General features: G+C 63.6%; 2 protein-coding genes across 3 annotated transcripts; both read right to left on the minus strand.

Annotated features, from left to right (window-relative positions):
* LCNL1 (lipocalin like 1) lies at positions 1-2,957 on the minus strand. 2 transcript variants are annotated; one of them, XM_016962205.3, is made up of 5 exons: positions 2,737-2,957; positions 1,891-1,964; positions 1,630-1,740; positions 1,297-1,398; positions 1-317 (listed from the first exon to the last, which is right to left on the minus strand). In XM_016962205.3, exons 1-5 carry the CDS (start codon positions 2,856-2,858, stop codon positions 130-132), a joined length of 597 nt encoding a protein of 198 aa, XP_016817694.1. In that variant the 5' UTR covers positions 2,859-2,957; the 3' UTR covers positions 1-129. The 2 variants fall into 2 exon arrangements, with proteins under 2 accessions (XP_016817694.1, XP_016817693.1); XM_016962204.3 differs by having other exon boundaries at positions 1,542-1,740.
* A 1,747-nt stretch (positions 2,958-4,704) lies between these two features.
* Positions 4,705-8,825, minus strand: PTGDS (prostaglandin D2 synthase). Its single transcript, XM_016962206.3, has 7 exons — positions 8,627-8,825; positions 7,337-7,476; positions 7,170-7,246; positions 6,407-6,523; positions 6,186-6,287; positions 5,615-5,637; positions 4,705-4,868 (listed from the first exon to the last, which is right to left on the minus strand). Exons 1-6 carry the CDS (start codon positions 8,738-8,740, stop codon positions 5,615-5,617), a joined length of 573 nt encoding a protein of 190 aa, XP_016817695.1. The 5' UTR covers positions 8,741-8,825; the 3' UTR covers positions 4,705-4,868.
* Between the last annotated feature and the right edge of the window lie 12,119 nt (positions 8,826-20,944).

A 20,944-nucleotide genomic window follows, 5' to 3' on the forward strand; every position in this document is an offset into this window, starting at 1 on the left:
CCAAATATTCACAGATTTGCAACCAGTATTATTATTTTTATTATTATTTTGCTGAACTAGGTACATTACAGCTAGTAGGCTATTTTCCTTCAAATTCTTCGAGACTTGTCTGTAAAAGACAACACTGTCCTACATAGACTCCAGGCAGGGCAGAGTTTTATGCGGCTCCTCCTGTCCTCCTCGCTCTCCACTCTCCGTGGGCAGGCCCTGGGTCAGAGTTGGGAGCGCTTCGTTGGTCTCCGGAACAGTCAGGCCTCTGGGGCGGGTCCTGGAGCCAGGAGTCAGGGGCTGGGGAGCTGGGGGACCCGGAGGGGCGCCTGGGGATGGAAGCCGCCGACACTGACTGGGGCAGCCGCTTGGGAGGACCCGGAAGGCCACGTCCCGCGGCGGTGTCCGCTGAAGCCTGGGGCGCGCGCCGCGTGGTGTCCGTGTCCCGCCCTCCCGGCGCCCCCAGTCTGGGGGTCTGGGTCCGTGCGGAGGTAGAAAAGTCCCAGAGCTGGGGCTGGGGCCCGTCCTGAGGAACCTCCCTGCCACGGAGCCGAGGCTCGGTCCCTCCTGGGCTAACGCCTGCCCAGAGGGGCAACACGGGGTGACCCGGCCCCTCCCCCAGGGCGCCCATGTACCTGGCCGCCCCCCGCCACCCCTCCCTGCCCCCAAGAAACGCACAGCGCCACAGGCATTCAGGGTGTTTATTGCGCTTGGGGCCAGGGTGTGGAGGGAGGGGGCTCTTTGGGGAGGGCTGGGCGCACGGAGCAGCTGACCCCTGCGGGCACTCAGGGGCTGGACCCCTCACTGCAAAACAAGGAGCAGGTGGGGGGCGTCCCCTGCCTCCGCCCCTTCCCGACGCGCAGCCCCGCGGTTCCCCAGGCTGCTGCGGCTCGTATCCGCCCGGGTGCCCCATCACCCCCGCTGTCGTCCCTAGCTGCCCCGAAGGTAGAGGGCCCCGCGGTGCAGCCCACCGAGCTGGGAGGGCCCATGGTCCGCGGCTCCGCATGGCCATGGTCTACTCACCCGGGAGAGCGCGCCCGCACACTGGTCTGCAGAGCGATCGGGCCTGAGGCGCCACCCCGCGCCCCCTTCCCTGGGACGGAGGCCCCCGACCTGCCCCAAGGCGATCTCCTCCTGGGAACACTGGCCTGGGCAACGTCTCGCCCTCCCCCGACCCAGACAGGCTGGGTCTGCCCCGGGCACTTCTGTCCCGAATCTGAGATCAGTGGAGTGACCAGGGCCTGGCCCTCCCAGCAGGGGTGTGACCCGGGGCCTGGCCCTCCCAGCAGGGCTGCCGGCACCGCTCACCCGACTTCGGCAGCAGGACGCCCTGGCTGGGGCTCAGGCCCACTTGGGGCGCCAGTAGCTGCATCTTCTGGGCGCCTTCGGGAAACAGCTCGGGCGCTCGAGCTGAAGGTGGGGAGGGCAGGTAAGCTAAAGGGAAGGGGCTGGAGGGGCAAAGAGAGGGAGAGAGGGGCAGGGAGGGGCCAGAGGGGCAGGGAGGGGCCGGGACCCGCGGCCACAGACACCAGGAGCCAGCGGTTCCGCCTTACGCGTGCAGAACGGGCTGGTGCAGGCACAGGGGTGACATCCCAGACCCGAAGCGGGGGTGTCTGGGTCTCCGCCCCGCAGCCCGCCCACCGTAGAGCTGCAGCCACTGGTTCCGCAGGCCCCCTTTCCGCGTCTCCAAGTACAGCAAGGCAAAGTGCTGGTAGTCGGAGAAGGCCACTCGGATGTCAGTCAGGGCCATGGCTGGAGGAGCGAGAGCCGCTGACTCCAGGCCCAGGGCACCTCCCCCCCCCAGCGTGGCACCCCTCACGCCCCGGCCCCAGGTGCCAATCCAGCAGTCCGCACAGCCTCCAGGGCCCCCACGCCACAGCCCTGCCTGCTGCCCCACCTCACCTGGGTTGCTGAACTGCCCCGGTACAGCACCCTTGGTGAAGGTCGTGTCCATTTTCTGGCACCCGCCATCGGGCCTGGGGAGAAAGAGCCCCAGTCCCCTGAGTGGCCACCCCTGCCCAGCGCCCAGGCCCAGAGCCTACCTTGCTGTCTCTGAGCCCAGGGTCCCCTGTTCACCCTCACAATCCTTAGAGGACATGGGACTTTAGGATGACCTTAGAGGTGGGGACACTCCTGCTGGGGGTGGGGTGGGTATTAAGTACCTGTTCACAGGCACACAGCCTAGAATGCAGGGCCTCCAGGTCCCCCTTCCAGACACAGACACACAGAAGACACACACATACACACATGCACACACACGGAGATAGACACAGACACAGATACACTGACACACACACACATAGACATGCACACAAGACACACACAGAGATAGACACACACAGCCAGACACAGATACACAGACACACAGACGCATACAGTGATACACACATACACACTCAGAGGTACACATCTACACAGAAGACACACATGCATACACACGCACACACAGACACACACACATGCAGAAATAGACACACAGAGAGACACAGCCACATACAGTGATACACACAAAGACACAGACATGCAGACACTTTTCTCAACACCAGGCCTCAGGCAGTGCTTCCTCCAGGGCCTGGGTCCCTCTGGACTCCGTGTGGCTGCCATCTGGGGCTCTGCCGCACAGAGCCGTCGAGGACCCGTGGTCTGACCTCAATGTGCTGGGGACACCGTGGTCCCTCTGGACCTTCATCTGGCCTCATGCTGGCCCTCCTCTGAGGCTGAGTCTGATGGGCTCATGTGGTCACTTACGTGGGGTATCCAAACTTGAGGGCCAGGTCACCGTTCCCCAAGGGGGTCACTAAGACCACAGCCATCTTCATGGTGTCCTTGGAGTCCAGGAAGTCCTGGTCATCTGACACCACCCCGACCATGTACCAGGTGCCCTGGAACTGCAGGGCAAGTGCAGGGAAGGCTGGGAGGCCGCCCCTGTGCCCTGGGCCTGAGCCCACCACATTCTGCCCCGACACAGCTGCTTCCTGGCCAGGGCAGGGGCTGCTGTACACATCTCGACCCCGATGCAGAACTGAGGGAGGGGGGCCTCAGTACATGAGCAACTGGCCCCCACCAGCCCAGCACCGGCCTGTCTGCAGCTGGCACCCAGGGGGTACGGCTGGATGGGTGGGGCTGTGGCAAGGTCACAGGTCTTTGTGGGGTGGGTGGGGGACAGTGAGGCACAGGCAACTGCAACTTGTCCCAATTTTGGGCCCTGGGGAGTGTTGGGGGATGCAACTGAAAAGGTAGGATGGAGGCTGCAGTCTTCCCCAGCCAACCCCTACTCCAGTCAGACGGAGCAGGTGAGGTGGGGGTTTCCCCTGCCCCTAGCCCTGCTGAGCCTGGATCAAAGAGGGTGTGGACAGGGACCCGGGGTGCAGCACCAAAGTCGGGAGGACTCATTGGAGATGAGGAGGAAACAGGGCTGGGCACACCTGGCTGGCATCAAAGTTGGCCTGGATGGGGACCTGGGCCTGGCCTGGGGACGCCCAGAGCAGGGCAAGGAGGGAACTGATCAGCAGAGCCCGAAGCATCGTGCAGCAAGATGGCGTCTCCTCCGGACACGGGAGCAGGGCAGAGCTGAGGTGGCTCCTCTGTAGGCTTTATGCCCCTGAGGTGCCCTGGGGCGGCTGGCCTGGGACTGCACCCACTGTGACAGGCTTCTGATCAAGTTGCACCCTGCAGCACTCTGGCCTGGCTCCCTCCACCCAACCCCAGCCATCCGTTGCCTTTCCTCCGGGGTGGGGCCGGATGCCTGGCAGCTGAGGGTAGTTCTGACGGGCCTCTGGGCTAGGAGGCCTGCAGCTCACCCATCCTGCCTCTTCGGCCTTCTGCAGCCCCTCTGGGATGTTGGAATCCCCCCTACCTTGAGCTCAGGCACAGCCCTAAGCCCCCTTCTCCGGGAAGGCCACCCAGAAGCTCACCCTCACCTCCGAGCCTCAAAATGCTTGGTGCCTCTGCAGGGTCTGCCTCGGGGGGGCCTGGTGGGCAGGTCACAGTGAGTCCTGCACATTGTGTACCTGAGAATGGCTGCCTGGGTGGGAATCTGGAAGGGAGCAGGGTTGGGCAGGGCACTGGCCGGGCATGGTGTGGCTGTGGTGCCAGGGCTCTGGTGAGTGGACAAGGCTGTGATCTGGAGGCCCAGGTCAGAGGGCAGGGGGCGCTCAGGGAGCCAGAAGGGATATGGGGTAGCCTGTCCCCAGCCCACTCTGTCAGTCTGTCCTGATGCGGGGTGGAGACACTCTGGCATGTTTCAAACAAATGTTTCTTTTTGTCCCCTGAAACCCTTATCTCTGCCCAATCTCAGTGCGTTAATCCCACACCTCAAGATACCCAACAGGTCCAAAGCTCCTCTGGGGCCTCGAGCCTCAGGCCTTTCCTGCTGAGGGGGTGACAGGGTGGGGTTGGGGGTGCAGGGCACCTGCCTAAGGGATTAGATGAGTCACTGACCCCCAGCTCAGCACCGGCCTGGTGGCAGTGGCAGCTGAGGGGGTATGGCCCGACGTGTGGGGCTGTGGGGCAGGGGCACACGACTGTGTGGGGTGGGTGGGAGACAGTGAGGGACACCCACTCCTAGCTGTCCTGACTCAAGACCCCACTGGGAGCAAACACTAGAGGGCCTGTTCCTTTGTTGACGTCAGGCTGAGATTTTAGAGGGGGAGGTCCGGGTGGCCAGGGCCAGGCCCAGGACAGGTGATGACAGCACAGACAGCCAGGAGCCAGCCCTACTGACTTGCTTCCGGAGTTTATTTTGCAGGATGAAGCCCGAGTGGGCAGGGGTGCTTTGGCGGGGAGCCGGGGCAGGGGCTCGGGGAAGGAACAGAGCAGAGACATCCAGAGCGTGGGGGTCACCTGGCTGGCCGGGATCCCAGCTTCAGCCCTGGGGAGTCCTGAGGCATGTGACCGAAAGGCTAGGATGGAGGACTGCACTCTACCCCAGCCCACCTCCACTCCAGTCGATGGAGCAGGTGCGGGCTACGGGGACTTTTCTCTGCCCCCAGCCCCACTGAGCCCAGCTGAGAGAGCAAGATCCATCCCTGGGGGTTGGATCCCCGCTGCCCCAGGGTCTACAGACTCCACCCTTCCCAGCCCCAGGGTCCACAGACTCCACCCTTCCCAGCCCCAGGGTCCACAGACTCCAGCTCCAGCCTAGGCCTCCCTCCTGGGGGTGGTGGGTGAATCCGCCCCCAGCCTGCTCTCCGAGCTGTCCCACGGCATCCATGTAGCGTCCTCGGCCCTCCCCTTCCATCCCCTGTTCCCTCCCATCCTGTCTCCCCCACCCTGGTTTCCTCCTAGCCCAGGAGCCAGACGCCCTTGCTGCCAGGTGGTCCCTGTGGTATAGCCCCTTGGCCTTGTCTGCCTGGGGCCTCGCACCTGCACCCCCCAACCATGAGCCTTCAGGAGTCAGCCCTGTTCCAGCCACTGGGACAGGTTTTCCTTCCGAGCCTCACACCTGTGCACCCATCAATGTGGGCAGCCCCAGTGTCTCCCGCCCGGCCCTGGACGGCAGCCATCGGGAAGGATGGGTCTGCAGCACCAGGCTGTCCTGGGGCCCTGATCCATCCCATCGCAGAGTGGGTTGGGTGGATGTGTGTTGAATGAATGAATGAATGAATGAATGAATGAAGTGGCTCACCTATTGTTCCATCATGCACTTATCTGCCAAGAAAGAAGCCAGGGGCTGTCGTCAGAACCCCAGACTTAGGCCAATTTTCCCACTGGGCTTCCTGTTCCTCCCCTAACGCAGAGCTCGTCTTGACTGAGCCCCCAAACTGCACAGACCCCCCATCACCTCCCACCTCTCCCTGGCCCCTGGAAACAAAGAGAGGGCCTTTCTCCACCTCTGCCAAGAGCAGGCTGTCCACCCCTAAGAGGCTGTGCCTGAGCCCAGTATGGTTGGTTCCCCTGTATCCCCCATGGGCACCCTCTACCCTATGCCCCCCACCAGGCTGAAGCCCCACATCCTGGGAGCTGCTGGGGCCTGGCACAGAGTGGGCGCCTGGTCTCCATGTCCCCCATGGAGGGGGCTCCTCATGAAGGGGCTGCGGGAGGGAGGTTCTGACTTGAACACTCACCCCCTCTGTCCCTGGCCCAGGCCTCGAGCAGGGCGGGGCCACCTCCTCCCCTCTGCCTCCCCCAGTCAGGAGACTGCCTGCCTGCCTCTAATCTGACCTTGATCCTCTCCCCATCAGATTAGGACCCCTCACCGGTTTGGGGCAGGAAGACAATGGTATCCTCTGTGAAGCCCTGGGCCTTGCAGAAGGCGGTGAATTTCTCCTTTAACTCAGCCCGGGGGGTCTGGGTTCGGCCTGGGACAGGGTGGAGACGGAGCTGGCCTCAGCGGGGGGATGGTGTGTGCCCTGCCCTGGGTCTTGGGGAGCCCCCTCTGGTCAGGCCTGCGTGTGGGCGGCGTCCACGGGGCACGTACTGTACAGGGTGGCCATGCGGAAGTCCTCGCCAGGGCCCTTGCTGCCCTGGCTGTACAGCAGTGCGTACTGGTCGTAGTCGGTCTCCACCACTGACACGGAGTAGGTGCTGCCCCAGTCTGGGAACCCAAGAGACAACCCTGTCGGGGACTCAGACCCCCAAACCTCACCTCTGCTTCAGGGAAGGGGTGCACCTGTGGGCTTTGGGGGCACTCAGCCCCTCGGCTGGCCCGGGATGCTCCCCCACCCGGCTGCTCTCCAGCCAGTGCCCTGCTCTCGCCTGCACAGCCTGTGAACCCTGTCCCCAAACCAAAATCTGGGGGAGCCAGGCTCAGAAAACCAGGATTCCTGGTGCAGCCGCAGAAGTCGCTGCCAGAACCGGAAGTGAAGAGGTTTCCCCGTGGGAGCCATTCCCCAGGTGGGAGTGAGGAAGCCCCTGGGTCCTGGGGAGGAGAATTGGGAGGAGGCATATGGAGGGCCTTGGGGGGCTGCTTATGTGGGGGAAAACTCCAGAGGGCAGGGAAGGGGCCTGACAAGACAATGGTGGGCTCTAGAGAGGATCCAACCCCTTGGAGGAAGAGTCTCTCTGTCCCTAACACTTGTGCATGGACAGTCACGCCCAGGCCTGGCCTTTGCCTCTGACGCTGGTGGAGCAGCCATCACCCCCCACCCCATGGATCTCCGCGGCAGGGGGCTGGCCCAGAGTCGTCCTGGCAAGTGTCGCCCCCAGGCTGGGCCCAGGGGGCCGGTGGAGGCCCCACTCACGGGGACTCCGGTAGCTGTAGGAGCCGAGGGACCCCGCAGGCTGCAGCAGCATGGTTCGGGTCTCACACTGGTTTTTCCTGTAGGTGGGTGACCTCAGGGTCAGGGGTTAGGCCCGAGGGTGTCCCTGGACCTCTCCGTCCCAGAAACCCACCTGCCCGCTGTCCCACCTGAGGAAGGTGGAGGTCAGGTTGAGGCCACCATCCGCGGCAGGGGCCACCACCGACTTGCACATGGACAACGCCGCCTTCTTCTCCCGGAGCCAGCTCGAGTTGGAGGCGAGGCCCGCGCTGAACCAGCGCCCCAGGAACTGCGGCGAGCGACCCCCACCCGCGTCGGCCAGGACCCTCCGGACCCACTTGCGCCTACCTGCGGGGGCGCCTCTGCCCTCTATTCCTCCGGTCTCCAACCCGGCCCCGCCCCCACGCCCAATCCCCCGAGCAGCCACGCCCCCACGCCCCGCCCCAGGAGCTGACCCCGCCCCTCACATCCCCGCCCCAGGAGATGACCCCGCCCCTCACATCCCCGCCCCAGGAGCTGGCCCCGCCCTTCATGTCCACAACCCGGGAGCTGACCACTCCCCTCACGCCACCGCCCCAGGAGCTGACCACGCCCATCAGGCCCCCGCCCCGCCCCAGGAGGTGGCCCCGCCCCAGGAGATGACCACGCCCCACTTTCCCCCTCCCCCGGAGATGGCCCCGCCCCTCACGCCTCAGCCCCAGAAGCTGGCCACGCCCCTGACACCCAGCACCCCCGTCTGGCCACGCCCCTCCCGAGGACAGTCCCTCACACTCGCACGCCGCCCACCAGCCAGCTTCGGCCCCTCCGCCCCCGGTCCCCATTCTGTGCCCTGGCTGAGCGCCTGGCCCATACAGCGGGCGGCAGAGGACGTCGCATTCCTGGCGGGGATCGGGGCGGGTCTTCGGCTCAGCTCTGCGGACCGCTGGGGGTCTCCTCGACGCCAGGGAGGGGCGCGCGGCGCGGGGACCCGCGCTCCGGCGCTTCCCCGAGCAGCTCCCGGGCGAGAGCGCGCGTCGCCGGCTGTCTGTGCGGTGCGCGTCCCTCCCAACCCCCACAGCGCACGGAGTGTTTGTCGCCATCCCTGTGCCCCACCTGCCCGTGTCCTGGCACCCAGGTGTGGAACGTGCGCTCGTGTGTCCTCTGGGGGTCGCGTGCCCACAGGGGTGGACGTGTTTGGCTGGCGTGGGCGCGTGTGTGTCCCGGTGTCTGCATGGCCCATCAGGGGAGACGGGACGCGGTGCCCAGGGAGGGCTTCTCGCGGGCAGCCTCCTCGGGCAGCTACCCAGCCTCCTTCCTGCGCGCCCGCTCAGTCCCTGGCCGGCACTGCCCGGCACTGCGGGACTTCGCTCCCTCCTCCCGGGGAGAAGACCCAGCCGGAAAGTGCCCTTCCCCTGACAGGGTCCTGTAGCCCTTGGGGATGACGCAGGAAAGCCCCTCACCTTGTCCTGCTGGAAGTTGGGCTGCACGGAGACCTGGGCCTCGGGTGCTGCCTGCAGGTCGCCCAGCACCCCCAGCAGGGCCAGTCCCATCCACAGCGTGTGATGAGTAGCCATTCTCCTGCAGCAGAGCGGGTGTCCGGGGCCTGGTGCCAGTGGTGTGGGAGAGCGAGGGAGGTGTGCGGGAGGAGCGGAGGGCACTGAGGAGACCCCTATTTATGGGCCAGGCTTGGCCTCCACCCAGGGCCCGGGGACAGCCCACTGAACACTCGTGATGCTGGGGGATGGGGTGGCCGGGCACAGCTGCAGCCTCGTCCCCCACAGGGCGCTTATGCAAGAGGCCTGGGCCTGCTGCCCCAGCTGAGGCAGCGTGGGGGTGAGGCAGAGGCCCCTGCCCACTGGTCCCAGAGACAGAGCTGGCAGGGACCTTGCCCACCCTCCTCCTGCTGGCAGGGCCCACCAACCCAGCGGCCCTGATAGGGCAGGGGCTGTGTTCCTCAGCCATGCCAGCCTCCGAGGCCTCTGGTGACTTCCCACTGGGGGCCAGGACCCACATCTCACAGCCCCTACCATCATTCCCTTTCCGAGCCCTGCCACCCCAGAAGGAAACACAAGCCCCACTTCCACCCTGAGAGTTTGGTCCTGAAACGCCCAGCAAGTGAAGTGTTGATGAGAAGCTCAGGCCAAGGTAGAGAAACTTGATCTGGCCCGCAGGGTCCCGAGGGCCAGGTGTGCTGGGCATGGCTTCCCCCATGGCCAGCTGTTGGGGCTCTGATAGTGACCCCTGGGTGCCCATTTCAGCCTGGGGCACCTTTGGGCTTGAGCACAGGCCCTATCCCTTGCCAGAGGCCCCAACTTCTCCCAGCAATCCCCCCACCCCAAGTCTGCCCCCCGCCGAGTCTGGGCCTCCCCACCCCGAGTCTGGTCCAGACTCGGGAGCACCCCGTGGGGCTGTCCTGTTACCCCAGCGCTGCACCCAGCTCCTTGGGCCCCTCCAGCTCATTGGCCCTGGCTGGGGCCCTGTCACAGGCCGCCACAGGCAGGCACATGCGGTGGGCCCTGTCTGGATTCTGTTGGGACTGAGCTTCCCTCGCAGGCGTGGTGGGTGAGCGCTGCCGCTGGTCTGAAGGTGAGCCGGGGTGGGGAGCTGGGAAATGTACATGAGAGCAGGAGTGAGTCGGATGGGGTGGGGTGGTGAGCTTCTACGGGGCTGCTGGCGACCACTGGGGGCTGGAGCCCGTCTTCTTCCTGGATTCTGTGGCCCATCCCTTGCTGGGGGCGCACGAGCCCTGGGAGTGGGCTGGCGTGGACTGCTTCCTTGTTCCCCTTCCCCAGTGCCCGGGGGTCAAGGAGCCCAGACTGGGGGAGGCGCATGCCTATGTAGCAGCAGGGGCTAGTGGGCAGCACTGGTGTCAGGGCTGGTGGGGGTGGCCGGGTAGCGTCCCAGGCAGAGGCCAAGGTGAGGGAGTGAGTCCCAGGGAGCCGGGAGGCACCTGAGAGGCAGGGAGAAGGAGGGCAGTAGTGCAGGGGGGCCAAGGCAGTCCTGAGAACCCACTCCTCCACCCGGACCTTCCATCAACCCCTGCCTGAAGCAGCGGTGTGCTGCTGGCTCAGATGCCATCTGTGCCCTAGGCTGAGAGGGAGAGTCTTTTGGAACAGATAGGGGTGGGGTGCCTAAACCCGGGACCCCGCGTGGCCCCCAGGCCTGGCTCAGCTACAGAGCTGGGGGCTGCCGTCAGGACAGGGGAGGGGCAGGAAGAGAGTTGTGGCTGGGATATCACCACAAGACTGGCCTCCTGCCCGCTGCCAGCTGAGTCCTGGCTGTCATTCCACTCTGGTGGGGCTGGTGGCTCGCTGACTGGCCTGGCTGGAGGTCCCAACCCAGGCTAGGCTGGTCCAGGACAAGAGCGCCTCCCGGTGGTGAGCAAGCTCTGGGGCGTGGTGGCAGGTGGCCCAGGGCAGGGAGACCCAGGACACGGGGCTCTGGGTCTGAATGGCTTCCGTCTGGGCAGGCCTGGGTCACCTGCCAGGGAGGGACTCTGAAGTCTGATGGGGCCAGGTCCTCCCATAGCCAGAGGGGTTCCCAGGGATCTCGGGTGTCCAGCCCTCAAACCCAGTGCCTGGAACAGGGACCAAGCCCCTCCTCTTCCCCATTTTCTAGTGGGCAGCAGAAAGCCCAGCAGGTCCCATGTCCCTTCTCCTCCCTGACCAGTCGTTACCGAGACCATATGGTCATTGGCGCCTGGAGAGCTGGAAGAGCTAACAAGATCATGCTTCGGTTCAGGACGGACTCCTCAGTCCCTGTGGTCAAGATGGCCAGCGGGTGGTCAGAGACACTCCCCAGACACGGTTGAGTGAGGACCAGTGAGTGGGAGCTGCCCACGAGCCCTGATTCATGGGTGCACCTGGGCCCACCCGAGGGCTGGAGAGTCATCTCTCACCACATCCAGGAAGGGCTGGGCAGTTGCCAGCTCCTGGCATGCCAGATTTCTCCCCTCCTCCCCCCGCTAGGACTGTGCAAGGTGGACAGGGGCAGGAGGGGCCTTTGCAGAGCCTCTTGCAGCTTGGGCAGGGACAAGGACCACCCTGCACACTCTCTGTGCCCTTCCCTTTGCTCTGAGCTTGGCTGCCAGGCAGGACCTTAGTGGAGCCGGGCGGAGGGCTGGGCAGGAAGGAGCCTGGCCGCCCCACCCCGCTGCTCTGGGAACCAGTCGCTTTGAGTCACAAAATACAAGGACTTGGCCTCCACCCTAAGAGGTCACCAAGGCCATCCCCCTGCCTGCGGCCCAGGCAGGTCATGGACAAGCCTGGTGGCCTGGGCCTGAGCTCCCAGAACAGACCCCAACCTTTTCCTGGAGGGAAGCTGTCTCCACCCTGGGGCCCCGGCCAGCATCCTCCGGGGGCAGTGGTGCCCCTGTCCAGCGTCCCCACCAATGGTTTGCCCTTGAGGGCCGAGGCTGTCCCAGTGACTGGTGGGAGCTGAGTTCGACTGAGTGTCCACCAGCCTCAAATAAACTCATGGGGACCTCGTGAGCCCCACCCACCTGCAGCCTGGGATCAACTCCCCCAGCCTGAGACTGGGGAGGGGCAGCCTCTACACCCCACCTTTCAGAGGTACCCAAGCCTCACAGCCCCAGAGGCTCACTCCTGCCAGAGCTGCCCCGCTGAGGATCTTCCATAGGGGAGGGCAGTGCCCGGGATCACTGAGACGCTGTGGAGTGTTCTGGACAAGTCAGGGTCAGAGCGGGAGCACCCCTGAGATTGTAGCCGGGGAGACCAGGGCCAGGTGCGGTGGGGGCAGCTCAGGGCTCCTCTAGGGGCAAGAAATTCTCCCCGAGGCCTCCCTGCGTCAAGGGAGCTGCTCTGTGATTGAAGGAGGCCTGAGCGGATGGGCCAGGTGGGACAGCCCCTCCTCAGGGCATCTCTGAGCTGCTCAAAGCACATGGGACCCACTCTTCACCCAGCCCTCCTCTCTGTGCCTGTCTGTTTGGGCATTCACTGACATGGGGGACGGCCACCTCTCCGCTCACCCTTTCTGGCTGCCTCTGGCCACCTCTCCCAGCACCACCCTGGAGGTCAGGCCCGCCCAACAGCCGGGGACGGCGCAGAGGACAGGGCAGCCCGGGACAAGCCAGAGGACAGGGGAGCAGATATGTCCCTGGGACTTGAGGCTCATATGTGCATTGCTGGCCATGGGGTCCAAAGACGGTTATGGCCAAGCCGCAGCCAATTCTGCAGCTTTGGAGCCAGGGCTAGGCTGGCTGGCTGTGGGGGACAGATGGCAATTTGGGGGTGCTGAACGATCTGTCCAATGTGGGGTCCAGCAGGCTGGTCAGAGGCTGCCGCATCCCAAAGGTAGCAGGGCCGGGAGGAGGGGGCGGCCCAACCCCCAACACCACACCCCCACCCCCACCCGACACCACACCCACACCCACACCCACACCCGACACCACACCCACACCCACACCCACACCCGACACCCACACCCACACCCACACCCGACACCACACCCGACACCACACCCACACCCACACCCGACACCCACACCCACACCCGACACCCACACCCGACACCCACACCCACACCCGACACCACACCCACACCCACACCCACACCACACCCGACACCCACACCCACACCCACACCCGACACCACACCCACACCCACACCCGACACACCCACACCCACACCCACACCCGACACCACACCCACACCCACACCCGACACCCACACCCACACCCGACACCACACCCACACCCACACCCACACCCGACACCACACCCACACCCACACCCGACACCACACCCACACCCACACCCACACTCCCACCCACACCCACACCCACACCCGCACCCGACACCACACCCACACCCACCCCCACACCCAACACCACACCCACACCCGACACCACACCCACACCCCTGGCCTCGAGAAGCTCAGCTCCAGGATCCCGGCCGGTGCAGTGGACCTCTGAGGCCCAGTCTGGCTTCAGGAAGCGCCCAGCTCGGCCATGGAGGGTCAGGGCTAAAGTGTCCCCACCTCGCCCATTTAGGGGCTGGGCGGGAGCTCCTCAGGACGGCAGGGTCTGGGCAGGGGCCAAGCCTGGGAGGGCCTCGCCTAAGGACCCCTGGGTCACTGTAGCACCAGGCTGGGCACCGCTCCCCACAGAGACCAGAAGCCGGAAGGACCATTCAGCGCAAGGGGCTGGCTCCTGCAGGGCACAGGTGGAGACCCGACCCCAGAGGCTGCTCCCCACCTCTGTGCCCACCCCCGGTCAGGGCTGGGCCTGGATCTTCAGGGACTCCTGCCTCCCATCGGGGGTGGCACACAGGGAGCCGGGGCCCACGTCCCTGAGATGGGGGCTCCTGCCTCTCACTCTGGGGTTCCTTTGAGGCAACCCAGGGGGATGGGGCCACAGATCTGAGAAGAGCCAGTGGTGAGGGAAGGGCGCTCCAAGCAGGGGCAAGGGCTGCCAGGTGCTGTGGAGCTGGGCAGGGACCCTTGGTCACAGGCCTCCGCAGCCTCTGGTCACCCCATGGTCCCAGCCCTCCAGCCTAGGGCAGTTTCTGCTGGGCGCCATGGAGGGTGGCCTATGTTTGAGGATGAATCTGGCTCTGTTCACCAGAGAGCGTGGGACGGGCCAGGAGAGCACCCAGCTGGGAGGGAGGCAGCCACTGGGGGTTAGATGAGGACAAATGTCCGAGCTCAGCTCCTCCTGGGCCTGGAACCTGGGCTGCTCCCTGAGGCCCTGCCCACCCATCACCCGGTGCTCAAGGACAGTCGGATCCGGCTTCTCCTGGCACAGACTGTTTATTTCTGATGGGGTCGTGGGGGCAGGTGTGGCTGAGCCTCCCACGGGGAGGGGGCACCAGCGAGGCTGGGATGGGCGGTGAGGGTGGGGCTGCCAAGGGCCGGGCCAGGCTCCAGTGTCCTCAGGACAGAGGTTGGCCGGCCCAGGCAGAGAATCACGGAGGGGCTAGAGTGAGAGGAGGGAGAAGCAGAGACCTGCAGGAGAGAGAGGGGTGGAGGGGGTGCCAGGGCCAGGAGGAAGGAGGGCCTCGTGGATCCCAGCGTGGCCCGGGACCCCCAGGACCCCTGGCAGTCACACTCGCGGCTCACCACGGGCTCTTCTGTGAGGCAGGAGTGCTGGTCAGAGGCCCAAGGGTCCAAGGCCAGGGTCGCACGACCTCTGACCCGGGGGCTCCTGCCTGCCCCCAGGGCTGCCTTGGGAACTGCAGGTGGCCCAGTACAGGGGACCCAGGAGCTTGGGTAGAGACCCTCAGAGGCCCTGGGTTGGGCGGGGGGGACACTCCAGGCCGCAGGTGTGTCCAGGTCTGGGCCCCGCAGTGTCCCCCACACCTGGAGCAGTTGGTAGCGAGGCTCCGGCAGGGCCCCAGCTCACTCTCAGCTCTCAGAGCCTCAGCTGCTGTGGCCTCAGCTCATGGCCTCCCTCTTCCCACGGGGCCCCTGCGTCTGGGGGGCCTGGCCTCTTCCAGCTCAGAACCCTCTTGCCTCAAGCTTGGCCTTCCCGGCCAAGGCTCCTTGGGTCAGAAATGGGGGCTGACAAGGGCTTCCCTGCAGCCCCTCCTCCGGCACTGCTGTCCCCTCCGCCTGCCGTGTACGGGGGGTGCCTCCAGTGACCCCGGCTCCTGCCAGGACCCTCTGGCACCTGGCCTTGACCTCCGGACCCCAATGGTCTCCTGGGCAGTCCTCCCGCTGGGCTGCACGGACAGGGTTGGGGCTGGTGCCTCTCAGGTTGTGTCATTCGGGCACCAGACACCCTCTCCTCGGCGGACACTGCTGCCCAGCCCCAGGCTTTGGCCTGCAGGGCTCTGGGCCAACCTCCCCGCATCAGTGTGGTCTCTGCTGCCTACCCCACACCCCGCAGGCCTGCCGGGGCCAGTCTGGGGCAGGAAGGGAATGTGGTCAAGGCTGATGCCCAGGATCTGGTCAAATCTGATAAATTTCTCCCTCAGGTCTAAATCCAGCTCCTTCCCCTGCCCTGTGCCAAGAAGGGGGGTGAGCCCTGGGGAGACCCCTCCCTCCCCAGCCCAGCCCTCAGGGGGTCCTGCGTGGCCCCTTCCCGCCGTGCTCAGGGCCTCACCGAGCAGCTTGGCCTGGGTCCCTTCTCCTGGTGCTTGGTCTCGGCGTAGCCTCCATCTCGTCATTTTCCAACCCCACTTCTGCACGGAGCAGGCAGGGGTCAGGCAGGGCTTAGGACCCTACTGCTGGGGACAGGCTGCTGATCATGCCCCCTCTGGGGCCACACCAAGACCTTCCCTGGAGTGTCCATTTTAATTTATTTATGTTTTTCGAGTCAGGGTCTTGCTTTGTCGCCCAGGCTGGAGTGCAATGGCACAGTCACAGCTCAATGCAGCCTCCTGGGCCCAAGCAATCCTCCCTCCTTAGCCTCCCAAGTAGCTGGGACTACAGGCATGCACCACCACACCCAGCTAATTTTTCAATTTTATTTTTGTAGAGATGGGCTCTCCCCATGTTGCCCAGCCTGGTCCCGAACTCTTGGCCCCAGTTGATCCTCCTGCCTCAGCCTCCCTAAGTGCTGGGATTACAGATGTGGAGTGTCCTTAACCTGGGGCAGTTCTGGGCCTTTCTTGGGGTGTCAGGCAGGGAAGACTCACCCTCCCGGCCTCCAAGGGGTTTGTGAGCTGGCTGCTTCTCCGGGACAGGGGTCCGGGCCCAGCGTTTGCAGGGTGGGTCCTTGTGGGAGGAGGTTGTGGTGGGGAGAGGCTGGGGTGAAGGCTTTGGGGAGGGGCAGGTCGGGTGAGCTGGGGAGGGGAGGCTTCCTGGCCTCCCGGAGGGTCCTGCTCCCCACTCTTCCTGAGGCTGCTCTTCCTGCCAGCCTGCCTGTCCCCGCCTCTGACCACGTCCCCTCCCCGTGGAAGTTCTCACTGGATGCATGGAATTGGGATGTCCCAGCCACAGCCACCATGTCCCTGGGCCCTGCACCCTGCCCTGATCTTCCCCTGCCGCTGGGTCTCAGGACAGGCTCCTCCTCCAAACTGCAGGCCCCGGGAGAGGAGCAGGGGCCCCACAGCTGTGCTGAGGGTGTGGGTGAGCTCCCTCAAGGCAGGCGCTGCCTCCTTCCACCCACGGGGTCCGCCCACCTGCCTGTCTGTATGAAGGGTCTCCACGCCACAGCCCTCCGTCTCCCCTCCCCGGGCAGTCCCATCACCCGGCAGGGGCTCTGGGCACCCAGCTTCAGCTGAGCAGGCTGGACGTGACCGCGGCTGCCACCAGCATCCTGAATTGGGACCTGCGCTCCGGCCTGAAAGTGTTGACCGCCAGCCCCAGGACGCACCACTCCCCCAGAACTGCAGGGGCTGGCAGTGGGCAGGGCCAGGACCCCCTCCCCAGGCAGGGGTCCCAGACTGGGCTGGCACCCGTGACTCTGGCAGGAGTCTGGATCTGACAGGGATGGGTGACCCTGGCCAGTGGGTGGGCAGCCTTCCTGAGCCTCACTTTCTCCACTTACACAGAGGGCGTGAGCTCTTCCCACCTGGCAGGGTTCTCCAGGGCCATGGGGGCCATGCTCACTGTGGCAGTCAGGCCCATCGGCCCAGCTGCACCCTCCTTCCTCCTTCCCCATCCTGGAGGCCACTCACCCGCTCCTTTCTGAGGCCAGGCTGGAGACAGATCTTGTGGAAAGGCAAGTTCAGGCCCCTCTGGGGGCCCTGGCGCTGTGGCTGGACCGTCCCCAGCAGGGTGAGGCCCACCCACAGGAGTCCCAGGGCTCCACACAGGGCTGCAGGGGGCAGGACTCTGGGGCAGCAGCCGGCCTGGCAGGGGGTGAGGATGGGGGTGGGGAAAGGGGTGGGTGAGGGTCTGGGCTGGGACCCCCTAGTAATGAGGTCCCCTGCTGGCCCCCACCCCAGGATAAGCAACCTCTTTTTCTCCAAGTGCAGGAAGGGTGAGATTTTGCCCCTCTCCCTCCTCAGCAGCGGGGCTAAGGGGTGAGGCAGGGCAGAGGGAGGCTGGGCTGGGGAGGCAGGGGGCCCTCCTTGGACTCGGCCCAGCAAAGATTGAGGAGCGTGCCTTCCACTGGTGCCCACCATTCCCTGGTCTCAACCTTGGGAGGGGAACCGGCGTGGAAATGTGGGCTGAGGGTGGGCACCCACAGAGACCACCAGCTCCCAGGGAGGCCCCAGGCCTCAGCTCTGATTCCCAAAGCCCGGGTCCCTGCCCTCGTACCCCTACGTCCATCCTCAGAGCTGTCGCCCCGAAGGCTCCCGGCCAGCCCTGGGTCAGGGTATGATGGCAGAAGACACCGTGCGAGAGTCCACTGTGTGCCCAGCATGGGTGGCCACCTGGAGCCTCCCTGCCCTGTCCCGCCCTGAGGCGTCAGTAGGATCAGGCCAAGCTGTTCCCTGGCCCGGGGCAGGCTGCAGAGCGCTGGTGGTGGGTGGGACAGAGTGTGTCTGTGCTGAGGCTGCTGGCACCCACCCTGCTCTGCCTACGGGTCCAGTCTGGGCCAGGACCTCCCAGATGCAGCCCCACCCCCTCCTCCAAGCCTCCTCTCTCCTGGGTGCAGCAGGTCTTGGCCCCACTCCCCCAGGGCCCTCAGCCCACCTGCCTCCCCTCGACAGCTGCTGTGCGGGGCTGCGGACTTCTTACCACCCTGGTCCTGTAATGAGGCCCCTGGGGATGGCTGACCCTGGGAGGCCGCTGCTGACTTTGGCTGGGGCTTCCCCAGAGGACCTTGGCCTTGGCCTGGCCACAGCCCAATTCTCAGGGGTCCCAGGGAATATGTGCATTTCTGAGTTCAGGGCTTGGTGACCCAGGCGCTGGGCTGTGGGGGTGCGTCAACTCTGGGCCCGTTGGCAGAGGCATGATGGGCAGGTGGGCCAGAGGACGTGGGCGCAGGCTGGAGGGTCCAGACACCTCCCACTGGGCCCAGCAGTCTCCGGGTTCCTCTAAGGCCTTGGGGGGCCTCTGTCCTCTTCCAGGATCCCAGCAGCTCCCTGGAGCTCAGCCTGCATTGGGGAGCATCTTGTGGGTCTTTGGTCTCTGCCTCACCCCCAGGTGCCCTGTCCTGGGCTACCCACCTTCCCTCAGGCCTGCTCACAGGGCACTTGGGTTATCTCTGGAGGGCCCTGGGCCAAGGGCAGCCCAGCCTGTGTCAGGAGCTGCAGCCAGGTTGCTAGAGAGCCCGGGCCTCCTCGCCGAGGGCTGTCAGGGCTCAGCTCTGTCCCAGGCAGGAACCTGGTGGCCGGCAGGTGATGGGTGACATGACACGGGGACCTCACCTTCTCACTGTCTCCTCCACATCCAGCCTCCCTCAGGTCCCTCCGTGTGACTAAGGCTTTGCACAGACTCCCAGGGACCCCCCGGCCATGTGCCCTCTGAGCAAGCGAGCGGTATTAGAGGCGTGGCAAAGAGGTCACAGATGGGGCCCGGCTGGTGTGCAGGGGGCTCAGGGGCCCCTCCCTCCCAGGAAGAAGCCCCTCCCCCACCCGCCCAGCCACGCTGGGGTGAGGGCTGCCGGGGCGTGGGCAGGGGAGGGGCGAGCCTAGAAGGGAACCTGCCACGACCCTTGGTGGGGGCTGACCCTCACCAGACCGAGAATTAAACAAATAGAAACAAAGATGTAATAGGGGCCGGGTGCGGTGGCTCATGCCTGTAATCCCAGCACTTTGGGAGGCTGAAGCGGGCAGATCATGAGGTCAGGAGATCGAGACCATCCTGGCTAACACGGTGAAACCCCGTCTCTACTAAAAATACAAAAAATTAGCCGGGCGTGGTGGCGGACACCTGTAGTCCCAGCTACTCGGGAGGCTGAGGCAGGAGAATGACGTGAACCTGGGAGGCAGAGCTTGCAGTGAGCGGAGATCGTACCACTGCACTCCAGCCTAGGCGACAGCAAGACTGTGTCTCAAAAAAAAATAATAGTAATAATAAAAATTAACTTCCCATACTTTTCTGATATTTAAAGATTACAACATACTTCAAGAACATGACTCATTGTTTTTACTTAAAAAGTGAGTTTTATCTTTTTCTTGTTTACTTCACATACTACACTGATGTAAATATCCTTTTAAAATTTTATTTATTGAATGTAAACTTTTATTATTATTATTATTTTTGATATAGTATCTTCCTCTGTCGCCCAGGCTGGAGTGCAGTGGCATGATCTTGGCTCACTGCAACTTCCGGGTTCAGGGGTGGTAGACGCCTATAGTCCCAGCTACTCTGGAGGCTGAGGCAGGAGAATGGCGTGAACCCGGGAGGTGGAGCTTGCAGTGAGCCGAGATCGAGCCACTGCACTCCAGCTTGGGCGACAGAGAGAGACTCTGTCTCAAAAAACAAACAAACAAACAAACAAACAAAAACAAATAGAAACAAAGATGTAATAAGAAGATCCAAGTCAAAAGCTGACTCTTGGAAAAAACTAATATAGTTTAAAACTATAACAAACTAACATAGGGCCGGGCGCAGTGGTTCACGCCTGTAATCCCAGCACTTTGGGAAGCCAAGGCAGGTGGATCACATGAGGTCAGGAGTTCAAGAACAGCCTGGCCAACATGGTGAAACCCCGTCTCTACTAAAATACACAAATTAGCCGGACATAGATGGCGGGTGCCTGTAATCCCAGCTACTCGGGAGGCTGAGGCAGGAGAATCGCTTGAACCCAGGAGGCAGAAGTTGCAGTGAGCCGAGATCGCACCATTGCACTCCAGCCTGGGCAACAAGAGCAAAACTCTGTCTCAAAAATAAATAAATAAATAAAAATTTAAAAAAAAACAGTTACTTTAGAATTTTTTATATGTATATATATATATATATTTTTTTTTTTTTTTTTGAGACGGAGTCTTGCTGTGTTGCCCAGGCTAGAGCGCAGTGGTGCGATCTCAGCTCACTGCAACCCCCCCCTCCCGGGTTCAAGTGATTCTCCTGCCTCAGCCTCTTGAGTAGCTGGGATTACAGGCACCTGCCACCATGCCCGGCTAATTTTTGTATTTTTAGTAGAGACGTGGTTTCTCTATGTTGGCCAGGATGGTCTCAAACTCCTGACCTCAGGTGATCTGCCTGCCTCAGCCTCCCAAAGTGCTGGGATTACAGGCATGAGCCACTGCACCCAGTGTAGAATGCTTTATATTTACAGAAAAAAAATGTGAAGACAGATCAGGGAGTTCCTGCGTGCCCCTCCCCCAGTTTCCCTCTCGCTGGCGTCCTAATTCTCATGGTCCCTTTGTCACAATCAGTGAGCCAGTGTTGGGACGTCGAGTCAGCTGACATCCAGGCTTTCTCCAGATTCCCTTAGTTACTGAAGGTCCCTTTCTCTCCAGGCCACCACGTGACATTCTGTCTCTCTTCCACGGGCTCCTCCTGAGTGACGTTTCTCAGCTTTTCCCGGTGCTTGATGACCTCAGCAGCCTTGAGGGGTGCTGCTCAGGTGTTTGTGGGGCATCCCCCAGTTGGGCTCCGTCTACTGAGTTTCTCACGCTGAATCCAGTGATGGTCGGGAGGAAGAGAATGGGGGCGGGGCTTCCTCCCACCACATCACACGGGGGACACCATCAGCGCGACCTTCACTGCCCATGTTGACCTTGGTCACCTGGCTGAGGTTCCCCCACCCTAACCCTGCGCCTCTCCGTCTTTTTCTTTTTGAACTGTCCTCTCTGGATGAAGTCCCTGTGTGTGGCCCTCACCTCCCCCGGAAGGGGAATCCACACACATTTGCAACTTTGCTGTACCGAGATCATTTGTCTCTGCTCTCCCATGGGTGGGCACAGCCCTTCACTGACATCCGTGTGGACCTCAGGTGTTTTACACTTTGGCTCACACCCTAGTGTCACATCAGGT

This window comes from Pan troglodytes, chromosome 11, assembly GCF_028858775.2.
Source record: "Pan troglodytes isolate AG18354 chromosome 11, NHGRI_mPanTro3-v2.0_pri, whole genome shotgun sequence".
Lineage (NCBI taxonomy): Eukaryota > Metazoa > Chordata > Mammalia > Primates > Hominidae > Pan > Pan troglodytes.

What these genes read in the sequence shown, in the direction of transcription:
- LCNL1 (XM_016962204.3), bottom strand. Translation starts at nt 2,858, where the DNA reads ATGGTCGGGGTGGTGTCAGATGACCAGGACTTCCTGGACTCCAAGGAC. An exon ending in GGGGCAGTTCAGCAACCCAG is followed by an intron (nt 1,741 to 1,890) that starts GTGAGGTGGGGC and finishes TCGCTCCTCCAG; the next exon opens with CCATGGCCCTGACTGACATC. An exon ending in CGTCCTGCTGCCGAAGTCGG is followed by an intron (nt 318 to 1,296) that starts GTGAGCGGTGCC and finishes TTCCATCCCCAG; the next exon opens with GCGCCCCTCCGGGTCCCCCA.
- PTGDS (XM_016962206.3), bottom strand. Translation starts at nt 8,740, where the DNA reads ATGGCTACTCATCACACGCTGTGGATGGGACTGGCCCTGCTGGGGGTG. An exon ending in CTGACCTCCACCTTCCTCAG is followed by an intron (nt 7,247 to 7,336) that starts GTGGGACAGCGG and finishes ACCCACCTACAG; the next exon opens with GAAAAACCAGTGTGAGACCC. An exon ending in CTACAGCTACCGGAGTCCCC is followed by an intron (nt 6,524 to 7,169) that starts GTGAGTGGGGCC and finishes TTGGGTTCCCAG; the next exon opens with ACTGGGGCAGCACCTACTCC.